Raw genomic sequence first — 22,074 nt, 5'->3', positions numbered from 1 at the left:
GCATCAGGGTCCCTGCTCAGTGGAGAGTCTGCTTTTCCCTCTTCCCCTGCCTGCCACTCCCCCTGTTTTGTGCTGTCTCTCTCCCTCTGACAAATAAATAAATAAAACTCTTACCAAAAAATTTAAAAAAAAAAAAACAAAGATAAAGAGAGAATCAGAAAAGGGTGGGGGGTGGCAATTGTAACCTACAAAATAATACCTATTAGGCTATCAGCAACCTTGCAGACCAAGAGAGTATGACAGGACACATTCAAAGTTTTAAAAGACAAAGAAAAAAAAAAAAAGCAAAGTATATTCCAACTCACAAAGTTGTCCTTCACAAATAAAGAGAGGAATACTTCCACAAACAAAAGGTGAGGGAGTTCATTGTTACTAGACCTGCCTTGCAAGAAATGCTTGAAGGAGTCATCAAGCTGAAGGAACAGATGCAAATTAGTGACACAAAACTCACCAAATTATACAACACAGTGGTAAATGTAAATATACAATCAGATTTAGAAAACTCAAATTCTATAATAGGTTGATGTGACAACCACTTAACTATATTATAACAGTTGAAGGAAAAAGTATTAAGGTAACAATATGTACAGTAATTTGTTAATAAATATACAATGTAAAAAGAGGTAAACTGTGACATCAAAAATACATAAGTGAAGTAAAGGATGAATATCTTGTGTGCAATCAAAGTTAATTTGCTATTAACTTAAAATGGATTATTTTATCTATAAGGTATCTTATGTAAGCCTCATGATAAAAGCAAAGCAAAAACCCAGAGTAGATTCTCAAAAGCACACCACCAGAGAAAATCACCATCTTATAAAGGCAGGCAGAAACAGAAAGAGAAAGAAAAAATGGAAATAAAAAACAACCAGAAAGCAATAGATAGGCATTACTTTTACATATCAATAATTCACTCTAAATATTAAGGGATTCAATCCAATCAAAAAGTACATGGTGACTGATTTGAATAAGAAAAAATAAATAAATAAATAAAATAAAAAAGACCCAACTATGTGCTAATAGGAGATACACTTCAGATTTAGGGGTAAGTCAGGCTCAAAATAAACCAATAGAAAAGAAATTCCAGGGTGCCTGGGTGACTCATTGGGTTGAGCCTCTGCCTTCAGCAGAGGTCATGATCCCAAGGTCCTGGGATCGAGCCCCACATCAGGCTATCTGCTCAGCCAGGAGCCTGCTTCCCCCATCCAACCCCCACCTGCCTCTCTGCCTCTTGTGATCTCTCTCTGTCAAATAAATAAATAAAATATTAAAAAAGAAAAGAAAAGAAATCTCATGCCTTGGTAAACAAAAGCAGGGGTAGCTAAAAAGCAGGGGTAGACAAATCTACTGTGTCTGATCCTTATATCAGACACAATAGATTTTAAACCAAAAATAGTAACAAAGGACAAAAAAGATAATTTTATAATGATAAATCAATTCATCAAGAAGATATGACAAATGTAAGTATTTGTATTTCACCTCCAAGAGACATGGCCATTCTAACAATGCCCTACTGTCATGAAATAAAGTTCCTACTATGGAATTTCAGGCATTAGAATTAGATTAATGGGGTAGGTACCCCAAATGAAGTAGATATGCTTTCCGGAGACTCCCACAAGATCACACCAGTAGGAAAAGACAAAGCAAAATATAAACTGCTGTCTCCAAGTACCAAAGACTTTCCACATACCACAGCATGCTAACACCAAGAGGTAAAAGGCATGAACCCAAGGTTGTACCAGTAGAAGATGATAGGGTTAGAATTCCAGTCTAGATGACCCCTCCTGAAGTCTGTGTGCTATGAACTACAGACAACAAAAGAAGAAAAAAAATGCATCTCAATTTTAAAGTCTCCAAAATACAACAATGAAAGAGTTATGATTGATAACATGGAGGGTAAGGGGTCATCTAACTATCACAAAAAATATGAATAAGTTAACTTTTGTTCTATTCTTTACAACTGACCAAAAATAGAATGCATATTTGGTCCTGTTCTTAATAACCTTGTGCATGTTTTCATTTTTATTCCACTCCTGAGTTCACTTTCTTCCTCCAAAGCTTCCTCATTGCATTTTTCACCTCTGCGTTTCTAAGTGTGTAGATGATGGGGTTCAGCATGGGGGTGACAACCGTGTAGAACACAGCCACCAGTTTGTCCTCAGTGAAGGTGGAAGATGGTCGCATGTAGAGGAAGATGGCAGGTCCGAAGAACAAGAGGACCACTGTGATGTGAGAAGCACAGGTGGAGAGGGCTTTGCGCCTCCCCTCTGCAGAATGATTCCTCAAGTTGAACAGGATGACAATATAGGAGGTTACCAAGATGAAGAAGGAGAAAACAGAGATTAAGCCACTGTTGGCCAACACAATAACTCCCTCTACAGAAGTGTCAGTACAGGCAAGCTTGAATAAGGGATGGAGGTCACAGAAATAGTGGTCAATCACATTGGGGCCACAGAAGGGCAGCTGAACAGCAACAAGGATCTGGACCATAGAGTGAATTATGCCCCCAAACCAGGAGCCAGCCACCAGAAGACGACACACAGACCTGCTCATGATGTTTCTGTAGTGAAGGGGTTTGCAGATGGCCACATAGCGGTCATAGGCCATTACTGTAAGCAGGAAGATCTCAGTGACCCCAAAGAAGTGGAAGAAGAATATCTGAGCCACACAGCCCTCCAGGGAAATGGTTTTAATCTTGGCAAGTAAGTCTGTGATGAATTTAGGGACAACAGTAGAGGAGTAAGTGATCTCCACCAGAGACAGGTAGCTAAGGAAGAAGTACATAGGGGAATGCAGACTCTTACTGACATTGACTGTCAGGACAATGAGACCATTGCCCAACATTGTGGCCAAGTACACAAGAAGAAACACTACAAAGCACACTCTCTGTACCTCTGGATCCTGGAAAAGACCGATGATAATTAACTCAGTCACGTTACTTGTATTTGCCATAGAATCCAATTAGGTATACTGGACACAATTAGGTGTTCTGGACAGAGAGACCTGCAATAAAACAAACACCGATTGCAACCGATTCACCTCACTTATCACTTATAACATGTTAGACTCTGTAATTCACCTTACAATATACTAATCACCAACTCATTCATTTTGACCCATATGTACTCATTCAGCATTAAATATTAGCAATCTAATTAATTTGTCTATTAGAAAAGTAATGCTCAGGGAGATTGGCTATGTACCCAGGGTCACACAGAAAGTAGTGAATTCTGGGTCTCAGAACCAGGCTTTCTGACTTCAGCCAGGATTCTTTCCAGTTCACTATAAGATATTCTGAATTTGGGAGCTGTTCAAGTTCATAGCCTTTATTATCTTCATAGCATTTATTATCTTCATTGTATTTGGATAGCTCTTTTCTATTGGGAAAATCTCATGAGACACTTCTACTCCTGAATCCCTTGTTTCCTCATCTCTGCCTCAGGAAACATCTTCCTACTAATAATTCTTCCCTTTCCAAAAGTTCCTGAGTATGGTTTTCTCAACTCAATTACATCAGTCTTCAACTTACTCAAGTCAGATTCTTTTGCAGGCTGCAACTTCTGTAACTTTGTTTGTATAAGAAGTGTTCAAATCCTCTGGAGAGACTTCATCTATCTCCATTTCACTATTACTTTCCCATCTCTTGCCGCACTAAGCAAACTACTGAGAGATCCTGAACTCTGAAAGTTTGTCTTCCAAGAGCATTGTTATGACTGGCCAGCCTCCCTGCTCGGGTTCCGTGTTGTAGTGACCCTAAAAGTATACAAGACTTAAGATGTCTCCATGAGTTACTCCCCTGGAACAAATAATTACTGAGCATCTCTCATATATGTATAAACACACAAGACTATACAGAATAAATATAGATCAGATACACACTTCAAGCTAAAAATATCATGTAATTGAAAACATTTGCTCTAGATTAAGGTGCCATGTTGGAAATTTTTTCCACCACATATGACCCATGAAAAACAGGGATGAAAAGCATGAGCATGTTGATCCTCAGCTCTGAATGTTATCTTCATTGTTCTTCCCATTAACTCTGATTTCATACTGAAATTTGCAAGAAATATACTTAAGAAGAATTAAAAACACACCAGAACAGCAAGGACCAGAATCGACAAAGAAACAAATTCAGTGATACAGATCAAAATATGGTAGTGTGTATATCAGAATTCCTCAGACAAGCACACATGCTGAAGTTTAAATAAAGTCACCAAACTTTAAAAACAATAAAGAAATTAGCATTCTAGAGTGAGAAAAATTCTAGAGAAAGGCTTAATGACCCAACATGAAAACGGTCTTCTATAAGAAATATACCTGGGGAGAGGGGGGTGGAGTTATGGACACTGGGGAGGGTATGTGCTATGGTGAGTGCTGTGAAGTGTGTAAACCTGGCGATTCACAGACCTGTACCCCTGGGGATAAAAATATATGTTTATAAAAAATTATAAAAATACCAAAAAAAAAAAAAAGAAATACACCTGTATCCCAAAAGAAAATGGACAAAATATATAAACAGGTGATTCACAAAAGCATAAGTAAAAAAATCAGTATACATATTAAAACATTTTAAGACTCACTAACAATCAAATGCTCTTAAAATTCTCCAAGCTGCCCAGACTCTAGGTCTGATATCACCTTTGATCCATGCCTCCCCTTCATGTACACACCAGTCATCACCACACCCCATGAATTTCTCATTAAACTATTCCCCAGTCCTGTGTACCTTTTCTCGCCACTCTTCCTACCACCCCTACTCACATGCTATCCACAGATGCCCAAATTACCAATGCCTCTTCATCTCCAGATGCGCCTGCCCATCCACCCTACACACTGCAGCCTGAAAAATGTGTCCTAGACCTTTCTTTCCTCAGATCCTCCCCTGCATAGAAATAGCCAGGGGGGAACCTGAGCTCCTTGGACTCACTTTTAAAGACTTTCACAGACTGAGCCACCTCAGCAATCCCCCTCTCACCCACTAAGTTTCAACTCCCCTCTGTTCATGTCCTCTCCCCATCCCAAATCCTACACTGCTTGTTCCCACCACACTTAGCCAGAAACATCCTCTCCTTGTCCTTCCAACACCACCCACCTTCCAACCCATTTCCAGTCTGGTGTGTCCAGTGAAGCTGGCCTTTAATACTCCACCCCATTCCCTGAGCATTGGAAAATACTCTGGTTATCATCCTTCAGTGTAAATCTGGTCCTGTTGCATCTCTAAAATCTATCAATATCTAAAGTCTATCAATATCTCCCTGTTGCCTACAGCCTAAGTTATAATATTCTTTTTATGGATTCCAGGTCCAGCTTGAACTGGCCATTGCCTATTTTTGCACCCATGTATATTCCCAAATGATTGTCATCCAGCTATTTCCTACTTCAAAGTGTCCTTTCTCCCTTCTCTGAGTTTAGTTTTCGTCCTTTCTAATTACACAAAGAACCTCACTACAATATAAGAGGAATAATATATTCTCTCCTTTGTGTTCCTATGGTATGTTATCACACTACATAATTTTATAGAAATTAACAGATGGTTTTATAATTGTAGCTTCTGGGACTGTGTCCCATCATATACCACCATAATCAAAAGCTATTTGTTTAATATTTTTAAATTGTTATTATTAACTCATTTTTCATGAATAATGATAGCTAGCATTGCAATAGTCCTTGTGCCATGTATTTACAAGTGCTCTATATACATTAATAGATTTAACACTCACAACAAACCTGTGATGTGGGTATTATTATTATCATCCCTTTTTATACATAAGAGGAAACAGAATCAAAGATAAGTGAATCACCTGGCCGGAGGTTACACAGGAGTGGAGCCAAGATTCCAATCCAAACAGCCTAACCATAGATCCCAAGCTCTATAACCACTGCCATGTATAATTTCTAAGTATGTAACATCTAAGAGTTAAACATTTCATTAGAGGTCTGAGGAATATTCGCCTACACAAACATATACCTTTTATCTGAGAATGAACTTAACTATTTATTTTATTATCCACTGCTGAAATTAAGGAAAATAAAACAGGACCAATCTGAGAGATCACTCAAAAGCAAGAAAGAAATAATATCAAGTCAAGTTTTTCTAGGCTTTATCCTGAGGGGATGGAATATCTGATAGTCTTTTTTTTTTTTTTTGAAAACTACCTTTTCCTATCATCTCTGTCTTTTCTGCATTTATTCCTCTTTCTGCTATGTGCCACCAGCCATTTCCACCACCTCTCCTACAGAGCTGGTGAGAAGTACTTTCTCTCTCCCCCCAATGCTGCCTCACTGAGGGGCATGGAAAAAAAATGTGATAAGCATGTGAAAGCCTAAATCAGCAGGTGAGCACCCAGACTCCACATCAGGCAACCTACTGGACCCCAGACTAGAGTAGAATGACAGAATGTAGACAACCCTCACAAATAAATGTAAGAGAGAGCTTGAGGTACCCAATGTGACTGATCTCAGATGATTTAATGAAACCTCCTTCCCAATCACACACTCCCACTTCCCACTTCATCATTCCAAAATGGTACCTCACAGAATCACAAAACTGTAAAGGACTTTAAAATCATCAAATTTTATGTTACATATATTTAATAATAAAAATGAATGAATACCCCCAAAGATACAGGTGTAGTGAAAAGAAGGGGCACCTGTACCCCAAAGTTCATAGCAGCAATATCCACAATAGCCAAATGGTGGAAGGAGCAGAGATGCCCTTCAACAGATGAATGGATAAAGAAGACGTAGTTCATATATATAATGGAATATTACTCAGCCATCAGAAAGGATGAATACCTACCACTCACATCAGCATGGATGGAACTGGGGAGTATTATACCATATGAAATAAGTCTATCAGAGGAAGACAATTACATGGTTTCATTTATATGTGGAATATAAGAAATGGAGCAGAAGCTTACAGGGGAAGGGAGGGAAAACTGAATGGGAAGAAATCAGAGAGGGAGACAAACTATGAGAGACTCTTGGCTCCAGGAAACAAACTGAGGGTTGTGGGAAGGGAGGTAGGTGAGGGGATGGGGTAACTGGGTTATGGGCATTAAGGAAGACATATGATGTGATGAGCACTGGGTGTCATATGCAACTAATGAATCACTGAATGCTGCATCAAAAACTAATGATGTAATGTATGTTGGCTAATTGAATTTAAATTTAAAAAATGAATAAATGTGATTCTTAGCCGCATCCTCTGCTCACATTCCCCAAAATTTCTTCTAACCAAACTACCTCATTTACAAATGAAAACTCGTGGCTTAAAAAAAGGAACTGTCCTCCCCCAACATCCTACAGCTGACTTTGTACCTTCTTTCCAGCCATATAACCTACCTTTAGATCAGAACATCTGGTGTGGTTTTGTTCCACCTTAGAACAGGGAATGAGATCAGAAGATGGATCTCAAAATACTCAAATGCAAGTATGAAAGAAGTCACTCCATTGGAATAGCTCATTCTCAAGGTGATGATCTGGTTGGGAAAACTAAAATAGGTTGGAGCATTGGATTGCTCTCTGGGAATCCTGGTCCCTGGACAAGTAAGGTGCTTTAGCTAATAGTCCCCACCCAGCTGATTTTTCACTGATAGGTCCAATGAGCAAAGTCCAGGTCACACTCAACTAAGCCCCCTGAGAGTGGTGCTGAAAATATTTTGAGGCCTTTTACTCTAACTTCCGTTATTCATAGTGAAGTGACTGAGGCTGAGAGGTTCATTGCTTCCCAAAGCCACACACTACATATTTCCCAAGCTACTAAATCAGAAATCAGTGCTCTTTTAATAACTCTAAGCTACCATTAGAACATTCCAGGTGGCTGTTACTGTGATTCAAGAATCAGATCTTGTTCCCAGTAAGAAAACACCATGTTCCAGGGAGCTTTTAGAAAATAAATAGATGGCATCTAAGATAAATCACAAAAGAGGAAAGTTTAGAAGATCTGGGTCTGGGCTGTTATTTGGATAATATTGAAGAAGTAAACAAAAGCCACATAAATCAGCAAGCTCAGAGAATTTAAGTTGCTGTTTTTCATGTAGAAAACAAAGCTACCCACTGAGAATCCAAGGTTCTGTTAAATGTTTAGATCCTTGAACTATTGAAAATAAATTAAGCCACACACAATATTCAAGGGGAAAACTCCCCCCATGGAATTTCTTTTCTCTTGGGTGAAACACTACCAAACAAACTATGATTAGGAAAGTTTCAAAATCTGTTTCAATTAGTTTAGTGAGATTTCTGTAAAGTTTTTGTACCAAATAATTGGGCATAAAAGAGAATATATATAATAGTGAGAAGAAAGTTGAAGGAAGGACATAAAGGGAACTTTTTTCCAGACTGAACTACTAAGAATGGAAAGGAGAATGAATAGAAAGGAAAGCAAGGACTTGATGGGGCCAGGACAGCTGGGCACTAGCTCTAGTCATAACTGATTAACTAACTGATAACCTAACTTGAGTGCATTATTCATCTCTCCACTTCTCACTCTTAACTGGTTCTGCTTCTATATAAAATGACAGAATTCAGCTGGACTATTCCCAACATACCTTCCAATTCTAACAGATTTATGTATAAGTCACTCAGATCCTAGTGCCTCACCATCTATCAATGTCTAGCATATAATACATGCTCATTAAGTCTTGCTGACTTTGTCCATACTACCCAAAGCAATCTACTGATTCAATGCACTCCCTATCAAAATTCCAATGGCATTTTGCACAGAAGTATTTAAAAAGTCCCAAAATTTGTATGGAAATAAATAACAGCCAACTGTTAAAACGGATCAATGAATTCAGTAAAGTTGCAAGATAAAAAAAATATACAAACCTCAATTGTGATACAAATGGCTATCAGACACATGAAAAAATGTTCATCTGTAGCCATCAGGAAGATTCAAATTAAAACCACATTGAGATATCACCTTACACCAGTTAGAATGGCCAAAATTAGCAAGACAGGAAACAACGCGTGTTGGAGAGGATGTGGAGAAAGGGGAACCCTCTTACACTGTTGGTGGGAATGCAAGTTGTGGAGATTCCTCAAGAAATTAAAAATAGAGCTTCCCAATGACCCTGGAATTGCACTACTGGGTATTTACCCCAAAGATACAGATGTAGAGAAAAGAAGGGCCATCTGTATGCCAATGTTTATAGCAGCAATGGCCATGGTCACCAAACTGTGGAAAGAAGCAAGATGCCCTTCAATGGACAAATGGATAAGGAAGATGTGGTCCATATACACTATGGAGTATTATGCCTCCATCAGAAAGGATGAATACCCAACTTTTGTACCAACATGGATGGGACTGGAAGAGATTATGCTGAGTGAAATAAGTCAAGCAGAGAGAGTCAATTATCATATGGTTTCACTTATTTGTGGAGCATAACAAATAGCATGGAGGACAAAGGGAGATGGAGAGGAGAAAGGAGTTGAGGGAAATTGGAAGGGGAGGTGAACCATGAGAGACTATGGACTCTGAAAAACAATCTGAGGGTTTTGAAGGGGCAGGGGGTGGGAGGTTGGGGAACCAGGTGGAGGGTATTAAGGAGGGCAGGAGGGCGGGTATTGCATGGAGCACTGGGTGTGGTGCAAAAACAATGAACACTGTTACGCTGAAAATAAATTAAAAAAAAAAAAAAAAGGCAGAAGGAGGCCCTAAAAAAAAAGAAAAAAGAAGAAGACTGAACTCACATTCTCCACAGAACGCAACAAATTGTACCTATTAATAGAACTATTCCAGAAGAGCTGGGGGCTGACTGAACAGCTACTAAACAACCGAAGATAGAATGGCAAAAGAACAGCAAGAGAGACAGAGACGTTGGTTACAAAGAGAACCCCACCCCTGGTGCTATAAGCAGGAGAGGGGAGGAATCGTTCTAAGGGCCTTGGAACAGATCCTTCTGTCCTTGGGCACAGAAAAAAATCCCGTAGTTTTAAAAAACTAATGATGTACTGTATGGTGACTAACAGAACATAATAAAACATAATAGTAAGTAAAATAAATAAATAAAAGAACATTTAATGTTAGAGGCAGTTAATTAGGTTCTAACAAAACACCTAGAGGCCAGTAAAGAAACCATTGCCAGGTACTGGGAAAATCAGAGGCCAGTCCTGGCAGCATTCCAAAACAAAGCCACAAGAAGCCAGATCAAACCAGATTGACCCAAAACTTTCTCTAAGAACAAAAGATAAAGGAGTTAATCATCACTAAAGTAGCCTTACAAGAAATGTTAAAGGGGTTTCTTTTTTTTTTTAAGGGGCTTCTTTAGGTGGGAAGTAAAAATGGCCATAATTAGATATTTAAAGACTATGAACAAAAAGATGTAACATATGACAGCTCTGTATAAAATGTGAAGAAGGGGTCACCTGGGTGGCTCAGTCATTAAGTGTCTGCTTCTTGCTCAGGTCATGATCCCAGGATCCTGGGACAGAGTCCCACATCAGCCGCCCCTGCCTTCCCTGTGCTTCTCCCTCCCCCACTCCCCCTGCTTGTGTTCCCTTTCTTGCTGTGTCTCTCTCTGTCAAATACATAAATAAGATCTCTTTTTTAAAATGTGGAGAATGAATTAAAAAGGGAAGAAAGAGGAAAAAGAAAAAGATTTATCCTTTTTCTGAGTTTTTTAAAAATATAGAATGTGAACTGATGAATTCCTGAACTGTACATCTGAAATGAATGATGTACTCTATGTTGGCTAATTGAATTTAAATTAAAAAAATAAAATAAAATAAATAAAATAAATATAAAGTGTGTTGAATTTAAATGACCATCAAATTAATATGCACTGCTATTTACTTAGGATGCTATATAGGAATCTCATGATAACCACAAACACAAACCTATGATACATACACAAAACATAAAAAGAAAGCCAAACAAAACACTAATGGCTATTCATCAATCACAAAGAAAAAGCAAGATAAAATGAAAGGAACAAAGAAGGGGTGCCAGGGTGGCTCAGTGGGTTAAAGCCTCTGCCCTTGGCTCAGGTCATGATCCCAGGATCCTGGGATCGAGTCCCGCATCAGGCTCTCTGCTCAGCGGGGAGCCTGCTTCCTCCCTCTCTCTCTCTCTGCCTGCCTCTCTACCTACTTATGATCTCTGCCTGTCAAAAAAATAAAAGAAAATCTTTAAAAGAAAAAAAAGGAACAAAGAAGAACTATGAAAACAAATTTTTAAAATAGCAATAATTACATAGCTATCAATAATTACTTTGAAAGTAAACGTCCTAAATGCACCAATCAAAAGACATAGAGTGGTGGGGTGGATTTAAAAAACAAGATACATCTATATGCTACCAACAAGAAACTCACCTCAGACCTAAAGACACATACAAACCGAAAATGAAGGGATGGGAAAATTTTCATCATGCAAATGGAAGTGAAAAAAAAAAAGCCATGAGGCAATACTTATATCAGTCAAAATACATTAAAACAAAGGTGATAACAAAAGATAAAGAAAAGCATTACATCATGATAAAGGGATCAATCCAACAGAAGGATACAACAATTGTAAATATATACACACCCATCACTGGAGCAGCTAAGCACATGAAGCAAATATTAATGGACATAAGGAGAGAAAATGATGGTAATACAATGATACAATAATACAATAACAATGTCTTCGAGTTATACATTGGACCAGATGTACTTAACAGATACATACAGAACATTTCATCCCAAAACAATAGCATACACACTATTATTTTTTAATTAACATATAATGTATTATTAGCCCCAGGGGTACAGGTCTGTGAATCACCAGGTTTACACACTTCACGGCACTCACCATAGCACGTACCCTCCCCAATGTCCATAACCTAACCACCCTCTCCCTACTCCCCTCCCCCTGGCAACTCAGTTTGTTTTGTGAGATTAAGAGTCTCTTGTGGTTTGTCTCCCTCCTGATCCCATCTTGTTTCATTTATTCCTTTCCTAGCCCCAAACTCCCCACCTTGCATCTCAACTTCCTCATATCAGGGAGATCATATGGTAATTGTCTTTCTCTGATTGACTTATTTCACTAAGCTTAATAACGTCTAGTTCCATCCATGTCGTCGCAAATGGCAAGATTTCATTTCTTTTGATGGCTGCATAGTATTCCATTGTATGTATATACCCCATCTTCTTTATCCATTCATCTGTTGATGGACATCTAGGTTCTTTCCATAGTTTGGCTATTGTGGACGTTGCTTCTATAAACATCCAGATGCATGGAATACACACTACTTTGAAGTGCACAGGGAACATTCTCCAAAATAGATCACATATTAGGCCACAAAACAAGCCTCAATAAATTTAAGAAGACTAAATCATACCATGCATCTTTTATGACCATAACACTATGAAAATAGAATAAATAATTTAAGAAGACTAAATCATACCATGCATCTTTTATGACCATAACACTATGAAACTAGAAAAAAATCACAAGGAAAAGAGAAACTGGAAAAAAAAAAAAACCACACAAAAAAACCTGGAGACTAAACAAAATGATACTAAGCAACCAGTGGGTCACTGAAGGTGTCAAAGAAGAAATTAAAGGGGGCGCCTGGGTGGCTCAGTGGGTTAAGCCGCTGCCTTCGGCTCAGGTCATGATCTCAGGTCCTGGGATCGAGTCCCGCATCAGGCTCTCTGCTCAGCAGGGAGCCTGCTTCTCTCTTTCTCTCTCTCTCTCTCTCTCTCTCTCTCTCTCTCTGCCTGCCTCTCTGTCTACTTGTGATCTGTCAAATAAATAAATAAATAAATCTTTACAAAAAAGAAGAAATTTAAAAAAAAAATACATGGAGAGAAATGAAGATGAAAACACAAGAGTCCAAAATCTCTAGAACACAGTGAAAGCAGTTCTAAGAGGGAAATATATAGCAATACAAGGTCTACCTCAAGAAACAAGAAAAAAATGAACAATCTAATCTTATACCTAAAGGAACCAGAAAAAGAACAAACAAAACCCAAAGTGAGTAGAACAAAGGAAATAATAAAGATTAGAGCAGAAATAAGTAATATAGAGACAAAATCAAAAAAAAAACAAAAAACAGAAAAAGAAACCAAGAACTGGTTCTTTAAAAAGATAATCAAAATTGACAAGCCCTTAACCAGACTCATCAAGAAAAAAGGGAAAGGACCCAAATAAATAAAATCAGAAATGAGAGAGAAGTAAAAATGACACAGCAGAAATACAAATGATTATAAGAGAATACTATGAAAAATTATATGCCAAAAAAACTGGACAACCTAGAAGAAATGGATAAATTCCTAAAAATACACAATCTTCCAAAACTGAACCAGAAAGAAATAGAAAATCTGAATAGACCAATTATAAGTAATAAAATTGAATTGGTAATCAAAAAACTACTAAAAAAAAATAAAATAAATAAAAGTGCAGGATAAGATGAGTTCACAGTGAATTTCTGCCAAACATTTAAAGAAGATTTAGGGGCACCTGGATGGCTGAGTTGGTTAAAGTGTCTGACCCTTGATTTTGACTCAGGGTTGTGAGATCAAGCCCTGCATGGATTTTGCCCAGCATGGATTTTGGATTTGGGATTTGGGATTTTCTCTCTCCCTCTGCACTCACTTTCTCTCTCTCTCTCTCTCTCTCAAAAAATAAATAAGTAAATAAAAATAAAGAAGAGTTAATCACTATTCTCCTAAAACTATTTCAAAAAATAGAAGAGGAAAGAAAGCTTCCAAATACATGCTATGAGGCCAGGATTACCCTGATAACAAAACCAAAGACATCATCAAAAAAGAAAACTATAGGCCAATATCACTGATGAATATAGATGCAAAATACTAGCAAACCAAATCTGACAATACAGTATAAAGAAAGATCATTTGCCACAATCAGATGGGATTTATTCACAGGATACAAGGATGGTTTAATATTCACAAAGCTGTCAACATCATACACTGCTTCAATAAAACAAAGGATAAAAATCATATGATCATCCCAAAGACACAGATAAAGCATTTGACGATATTCAACATCCATTCATGATAATAACCAAAACAAATACCTCTAAACAAAATAGGAAGAAAGAGAACATACCACACACCTCAACATAATAAAGGGCAAATATGAAAAACTTCAATTAACATCATACTCAATGGTGAAAAACAGAGTTTTCCCTCTAAGGTCAGGAACAAGAATAAGGACGTCCACTCTTACCACTTTTACTGAATACAGTACTGGAAGTCCTAGCCAAAGCAATCAGGTGAAGGAGGGAAGGAAGGAAGGAAGGAAAGGAGAGAGGAAGAAAGAAAGAGAGGGAGAGGGAAGAAGAAGGAAGAAAAAGAATGGCGGGGAAGGAGAGAGGAAGGGACATCCGTATCAGTAAAAAAAAAAAAAAAAAAAAGTTAAATTGTCACTATCTGTATATAACATGACACTCTACATAGAAAATTATAAAGACACCACCAAAAAACTACTCTGAGTAATAAATAAATTCAGCAAGGTGGCAAGATAAAAAATTAATACCCAGAAACCAATAGCATTTCTGTACACTAGCAATGAAGTTGCAGAAAGAGAAATTTTTTTTTTAAGATTTTTATTTATTTGACAGATCACAAGTAGGCAGAGAGGCAGGCAGAGAGAGAGAGGAGGAGGAAGCAGGCTCCCTGCTGAGCAGAGAGCCCGCTGTGAGGCTCGATCCCAGGACCCTGGGATCATGACCTGAGCCAAAGGCAGAGGCCTTAACCACTGAGCCACCCAGGTGCCCTGAAAGAGAAATTTTTAAAATACCATTTACAATTACACCAAAAAGGATAAAATACTGGAAATAAAGAGGAGAAAGACCTGTATTCCAAAAACCATAAAACACTGATGAAATAAATTGAAGATGACACAAACAAATGGAAAGATATTCCATGCTCATGGGTTGGAAGAATTAACATTGGTAAAATGCCCAAAGTACCCAAGGCAATCTACAGATTCAATGCAACCCTTATCAAAATAACAACAGCATTTTTCACAAAGCTAGAACAAATAAAACTAAAATTTGTACGGAACCACAAAAGACCCCAAATAGCCAAAACAATCCTGAGAAAGAAGCTGGAGGTATCACAGTTCCAGATTTCAAAAAGTACCACAAAGTTGTAGTAATCAAAACAGTATGGTACTGATACAAATATAGACCCATAGATCAATGGAACAGAGCAGAGAGTTCAGAAGTAAACCCACATTTGTGGCCAATTAATCTATGACAAAGAAGAGACAAATATACAATAGAGTAAAGACAGACTTTTCAAAAAATGGTGCTGGGAAAACTGGACAGCTACACGTAAAAGAATAAAATTGGACTACTTTCTAACACCATACACAAAAAGTAAAGTCTAAATGGATTAAAGACCTAAATGTGAGACCCAAAATCATATAAATCCTAAAAGAGAACACAGGCAATAATTTCTCTGACATTGACCAGAGTGACATTTTTCTAGCTACATCTCCTAAGGGAAGGGAAAAAGAAGTAAAAGTAACCTAGTGGGACTACACTGAAAACAAAAGGCATTTGAGCAGTGAAAGAAAGCATCAACAAAACAAAAAGACAACCTACTGAATAGATAAGGTATTTGCAAATGATATATCTAATAAAGAGTTAATGTGCAAAATATATAAAGAACTTCTACAACTCAACACCAAAAATAAATAAATAAATAAATAAATAAAAAGTGGGCAGAGAACCTGAACAGACATTTTTCCAAAGAAGACATGCAAGATGGCCAATAAACACATGAAAAGATGCTCAATATCACTAATCATCAGGGAAATGCAAATCACAACAATGAGATATCACCTCACTCCTGTTAGAATGGCTAACATCAAGAAAGATAAGAAACAGCAAGTGTTGGCAAGGATGTGGAGAAAAAGGAACATTCATGCACTCTTGGTGAAACTGTAAAATAGTACAAGCACTGAAAAACAGTATGGAGGGTCCTCAAAAAATTAAAAATAGAAATATCATATGATCTAAAAATTTCACTATTGGGTATTTACCCAGGGAAAATGAAAACTCTAACTAAAAAAAAAAAAAATTCACCCCTGTGTTTATTTCACATTATTTACAAATGCCAAAACACAGAGGATACTTAAGTGCCCATCAGAAGATGAATTGATAAAGAAAATGTGATACACACACACACACACAGACTGTTACACAACCATTCAAAAGGATGAGATCATTCCATTTGAGACAACATGGTTGGACCTAGAGGATATTATGCTAAGTAAAGTTAGACTGAGAATGACAAAAACCATAAGACTACACTCATATATGGAATCTAAAACAAAATAATTAAACAAAAAGCAGAATCAGAAATATAAATACAGAGAACAAACTGATCATTGTCAAAGAGGAAGGTGATAGCGATTTGGGCAAAATGCATGAAGAGGAGAGGAGACACAGGTCTCAGTTATGGAAAGAGTAAGTCACAGGAATAAAACGCAGAGAATAAAGAATACAGTCAATGACACTGTAATAGTGATATAATGGGATAGATGGTTAGCTGTACTTGTAGCAACCATAGCTTCATGTATAAACTTGTCAAATCACTAAGTTGTACACCAGAAACTAATGTAACATCATGTGTCAACTATACTCAAATAAAAATTAGTTAATTAGTTGATAGTGTAACAATGTTGTATGGTACAATCTGGTGACTGTACTTATGGTGTGCATTGTGTAATATACAGAATTCTTGATTTACTGAGTCATACACCTAAAACTAATGTAACACTGTATGTCTGTCCACTATTCTTCAATAAAAAAGAAGTCCCAGAAGGAAGAACAGAATGCATGAAAGATGGTTCAAATTTAAAGAAATAAATGTGGTGAAATTTCCAGAAAGAAAAAGAAAGGTTTAAAAAGATAAGGATACCCATCAATTCCTCTATGTTCCATTGCTTCTGGGGCACACTGTCATAATGATGTTTTCTTCTAATTGTTCATTTATATGCCCCCACTAGACTCTCAGTTGCTTGATAGCAAGGCTTCTGACCACTTGTATATAGATAATGTTCAATGTCTGCACACAATATGCACACTCACATAGTGAGTTCAGGTTGTGTTTGTAAAATAAACTAATGAATAAATATCTGCCCTGTGTACCTCAACATGTCCAAAAGGAACACCTTCCCTCTCCCAGAAAATATATTCTCCGGACAGACTTCTATCTCCAATGATGTGACCATGCCTTTCTGAATGGCCAGCCTAAAATCTGGGAGTCCTCCTTGTTTCCTCTTTTCTCACATCTCACACCTATTCAGTTAAGACTTATTCTGTCTTTGTCTTCACAATGTAATGAGAATCTACTTCTACCATGTCCACAGCTTCCTCCCTGCTCTGAGCCACAGCCACCTCTCCCTTCCTTCCTAGTGGTTCCCTTAATTGTCCTCTACCACATTCTGCTCCCCGAGTCTGCTCTCCTCATGACAGCTGAAGCACTCCCTCCAAGCCCTTCCATGGGTGCCCTTCCATTCAGAGTAAAACCCAGGACCTCTGCCATGATGCACAGTGCCCTACATGGGCCCACCCCCACTGCCTCTCTGACCTCATCTCCTCCAGCTCTCCCCTCCGTTCCCTTGTTTCAAGCACACTGGCCTCCATAATATTCATCAAACACACCAGGCATGCTGTCACCTTGGAATCTTTGCTGTGGTTGTTCCTTCTACCCAGGACATTCTTCCCTTAAATATTTATTGGCTAACTCTCTCATGTCCCTGAAGTCTTTTTGCAAACACACTTTCTCAAGACAACTATTTGATCACCCTGTTCAAAATTGCAACATCTCAGCACTCCCAATCTTCCTTACTCTGTTCCACTTTTTCTTCCTTCCATTGCACATATTACTTTCATTGCACATATTATATAATCAATTTATTTATTATATTTATTTTATTGTCTGCATCCTCTACTAGAACATGAGTTGTATGAAGCAGGGCTTACTGTCTATCTAATATATCTCAAGTGTTTAGAATATGCCTGGCACATAATAGCTCTAAATTCATATTTTTTCATTAAATGAATGAATAAATAATAGAAGTCAAAATAAATAATAGAAGTCAAAAATAAAAGTAACAACCTATACATATACAGGACTTCACAACTGCAAGTAATCTTATTTCATTGAGCTCATGTTAACTGACACTAACATGTGCCAGACAGACTTGGCTCCTTGCATATATTATTTTAAATCAACACAATTATCTTTTTTTTAATTTTTTATTTTTTATAAACATATATTTTTATCCCCAGGGGTACAGGTCTGCACAATTATCTTTAAAATGCATTTTATTTATTCCTTCATCTTACATAGGCAGGATCTAAAACTCATGGTTATTTTCTCAAGGTCACACATTGTCATAACCAATACCCATAACACCTCTTTATGCCATAGTTAAAATACTGTCTATAGAAAGCATTTAGTTATATAGAAACTTTGAGGTTCCATGTAAATGTCTACCCCAGCTGGGATAGACCATTGTATTGTATAATACAATAATAAAATAATACATGGCTTATGTTATTTCATCCTTAAAACATTCTTATGTATTTACCATACTTAGCCCCATTTTACAAATAAGGAAAGTGAGGCTTAGAGAGATTAAGTAATTTGCCCAAGTTTATACTCATTTCTGTCCTTGTTTCCTCCTCTCTCATACTTATCTTATTTACTTACATACTTACTAAATTACTCCTCTCTCATACCCTCATGCCATCCTTAAACCATCAATATACCCTTGGCCCTCTTACTTGGTGAGGATATGAATCAGGATGGCAGAGAATGTAAGTGATCCCCCCTCCTGCTATCACGTCCCCATCACCATGGCAGAGCTTCTGGAGGCCAGACTCCGTCCATGAGCTTCACACCTTCTCCCAGTTCATGATCACCACAACCTTTAAGATAACTATTATAATATGCTCATTTTAGAGATGAGGAAAAGGAAGCTCAAAATATTAGTGTTTAAGTACTTGCGAGTTCCACCAACAAGTGGAACTACAATGCAGTCTGGGAGACACTGTAGATCATCTGATCAGAGAGCTCTCCCTATCCCTCCTGCAGGGCTCTCTTCCAGTCCCCTCCCTCTTGCAATGCTGGTGTGTACACCTTCCTTCCTTCCTTGGCCTTCTACTACTGAAAAACTTCAGAGATTCACAGTGTACATTGCCCAAAGGAGGTAGCATGTCACCATGAAAAAGACACTGGTCTGGAAGCCAAAAGACCTCAGTTTTAGTCCCAACTTTCTCACTGGTAGCTGAGTGACCTCGAACAACTCCCTCTCTATACATAGAACAATTGGATTAAGTGCTGTGATTTTACGCTGGAAAAATAGAAATACACCAAATAAATTAATTTCACTGACAATGATAATCAATATTTAATGAGTTAAAAAAAAATAGCAGCTCCCAGGTGGCTCAGTTGGTTGGGCATCCAACACTTGATTTTGTCTCAGGTCATGATCTTGGGGTCTTGAAATCAAGCTCCACCTCAGGCTTCCTGCTCAGCATGGAGTCTGTTTAAGATTTCCTCTCTCAGAAGGGGAACCCTCCTACACTGCTGGTGGGAATGCAAGCTGGTGCAACCACTCTGGAAAACAGCATGGAAGTTCCTCAAAAAGTTGAAAATAGAGCTACCCTATAACCCAGCAATTGCACTACTGGGTATTTACCCTAAAGATACAAATGTAGTGATCCAAAGGGGCACATGCACCTGAATGTTTAGAGCAGCAATGTCCACAATAGCCAAACTATAAAATAACCTAGATGTCCATCAACAGACGAATGGATAAAGAAGAGGTGGTATATATATACAATGGAATACTCTGCAGCCATCAAAAGAAATGAAATCTTGCCATTTGCGACGACGTGGATGGAACTAGAGGGTATTATGCTTAGCGAAATAAGTCAATCAGAGAAAGACAACTATCATATGATCTCCCTGATATGAGGAAGTAGATATGCAACGTGGGGGGCTTGGGGGGTAGAAAAAGAATCAATGAAACGAGATGGGATCGGGAGGGAGACAAACCATAAGAGATTCTTAATCTCACAAAACAGAGGCTTGCCGGGGGAGGGGGCTAGGGAGAGGGTGGTGGGGTTATGGACACTGGGGAAGGTATGTACTATGGTGAGTGCTATGAAGTGTGTAAACCTGGCGATTCACAGACTTGTACCCTTGGGGCTAATAATACATTATATGTTAGTAAAAAAAAATAAAAGAGTTAGAGAGGAGAAGGGAGTTGGGGGAAATTGGAAGGGGAGGTGAACCATGAGAGACTATGGACTCTAAAAAACAATCTGAGGGGTTTGAATTGGCGGGTGGGTGGTAGGTTGGGGTACCAGGTGGTGGGTATTATAGAGGGCACGGATTGCATGGAGCACTGGGTGTAGTGAAAAAATAATGAATATTGTTATGCCAAAAATAAATTAAAAATAAATTTAAAAAAATAAAAAGATTATTTAAAAAATTTAAAGATTAAAAAATTTTAAATTTTTTTTTAAAAAGATTCCCTCTCTTGGGGCACCTGGGGGGCTAAGTGGGTTAAGCCTCTGCCTTCAGCTCAGGTCATGATCTCAGGGTCCTGGGATTGAGCCCTGCATCAGGCTCTCTGCTCAGCAGGGAGCCTGCTTCCCTCTTTGTCTCTGCCTGCCTCTCTGCCTACTTGTAATCTCTCTCCCTCTCTCTCTCTCAGTCAAATAAATAAATAAAATCTAAAAAATTAAAAAAAAAAAAAAAAAAACAAGATTTCCTCTCTCCCTCTACTCCTGCCCCTCCCCCTGCTCATGCTCACTCGTGTTTGCACTCCTTCTCTCTCTCTCTTGAAATAAATAAATAAAATATTTTTAAAAAAATAGAAAAAGCAAGTAGATAGCTTTTTGTCATTACTAATTCTTTTCACTGCTTTGTCTGGGGTTGGTTGGGAGTTACAGGTCCACGTTACATGTTTGCAATGCCTTACACTGTATGGGATCCCTTACCAGTTTTCAGATACATTGTTTGTCTTGAAAGAGAAAGGAAGTTTATAATGCAATCTAGAAACATTCCTACTTTAAAAGATTAAAATGTAAATAAATCTTTTTTAAAGATTGTATTTATGTATTTGACAGAGAGAGAGATAGCAAGCACAAACAGGGGGAGCAGCAGGCAGAGGGAGAGGGAGAAGCAGGCCTCCTACTGAATAAGGAGCCTGATGGGGGACTCGATCCCAGGACCCTGGTATCATGACCTGAGCCGAAGGCAGATGCTTAACCCACTGAAGGCAGATGCTTAGCCCCCCAGGTGCCCCATAAATAAATCTTCTAACAGTCCTTCAAGCTTCAGGTATCAGAAGATTCATTTACAGGAAAGAACACCTTGCAGGGTGGGCCTGAGCTACAGGAAAAGGGAGCCAAGACTGCACCTCAGTGAAACACACCCTGAATTCCTCCATCTCCAAGTGGTGTCAGAGACCACATACCAGGACAGCCTGTTTGAAAGGCTGGGGAAGCCAGCGGCTCTGTGAACTCTGACCCCTCCACTCTCCCGGGCCATGAGCAATAACCCCACCATGGTCTGGGCAGTCATATGGCAAGCCTCTAAAGAATAAGATTTGTGTGGAGGCACCCTCTGGGCAGAGGGAATAGTAACCATAATGGTATACGGTCTGCTTGCCTCGATCGAGGAGATCTGTATGCCAGGACCACCACAGACCTGTACCCCTGGGGATAAAAATATATGTTTATAAAAAATAAAAAATTATATAAATTCAGGACCTACACAATGTGATTTAAAGGCATCATCTCATTTAATCAACACAACATCACTCTGAGGCACTACTGTGATTGCTCCTATGTTTTCAAATGAGAAAAATTAGGGTCAGAGTGAATGAGTGACTTGGCCACGTTCTTGCACTAGTAAAGGCCAGAGCCAGTAATGCAAACCAGGGTTCAAAAGCTCCTTCTTAATCACTAGACAACACTCCTGACTTGGGAAGTAGGAGCATCTGATCGCCCAGAGAGGACGTATCCTCAGCAGCTAAAGGATGAACAAGAAAATGACTGATGGAGAAGGATTCCAGAGATACAAGAAAAA

At 38.3% G+C, this 22,074-nt stretch overlaps 1 protein-coding gene across 1 annotated transcript; it reads right to left on the bottom strand.

Moving 5' to 3' along the window:
- Positions 1-2,022: 2,022 nt before the first annotated feature.
- On the bottom strand, positions 2,023-2,952 carry LOC309872935 (olfactory receptor 4B1-like; the record flags this gene model as incomplete). Its single annotated transcript, XM_082747902.1, has 1 exon — positions 2,023-2,952. The coding sequence occupies one exon, from the start codon at positions 2,950-2,952 to the stop codon at positions 2,023-2,025; it is 930 nt and encodes a 309-aa protein (XP_082604028.1).
- Between the last annotated feature and the right edge of the window lie 19,122 nt (positions 2,953-22,074).

The sequence above is a fragment of the Mustela nivalis genome, assembly GCF_964662115.1.
Source record: "Mustela nivalis genome assembly, chromosome: 9".
NCBI classification, from domain to species: domain Eukaryota; kingdom Metazoa; phylum Chordata; class Mammalia; order Carnivora; family Mustelidae; genus Mustela; species Mustela nivalis.
Note: the sequence above shows the minus strand (reverse complement) of the source record. Positions and strands in the feature narration are given on the sequence as shown.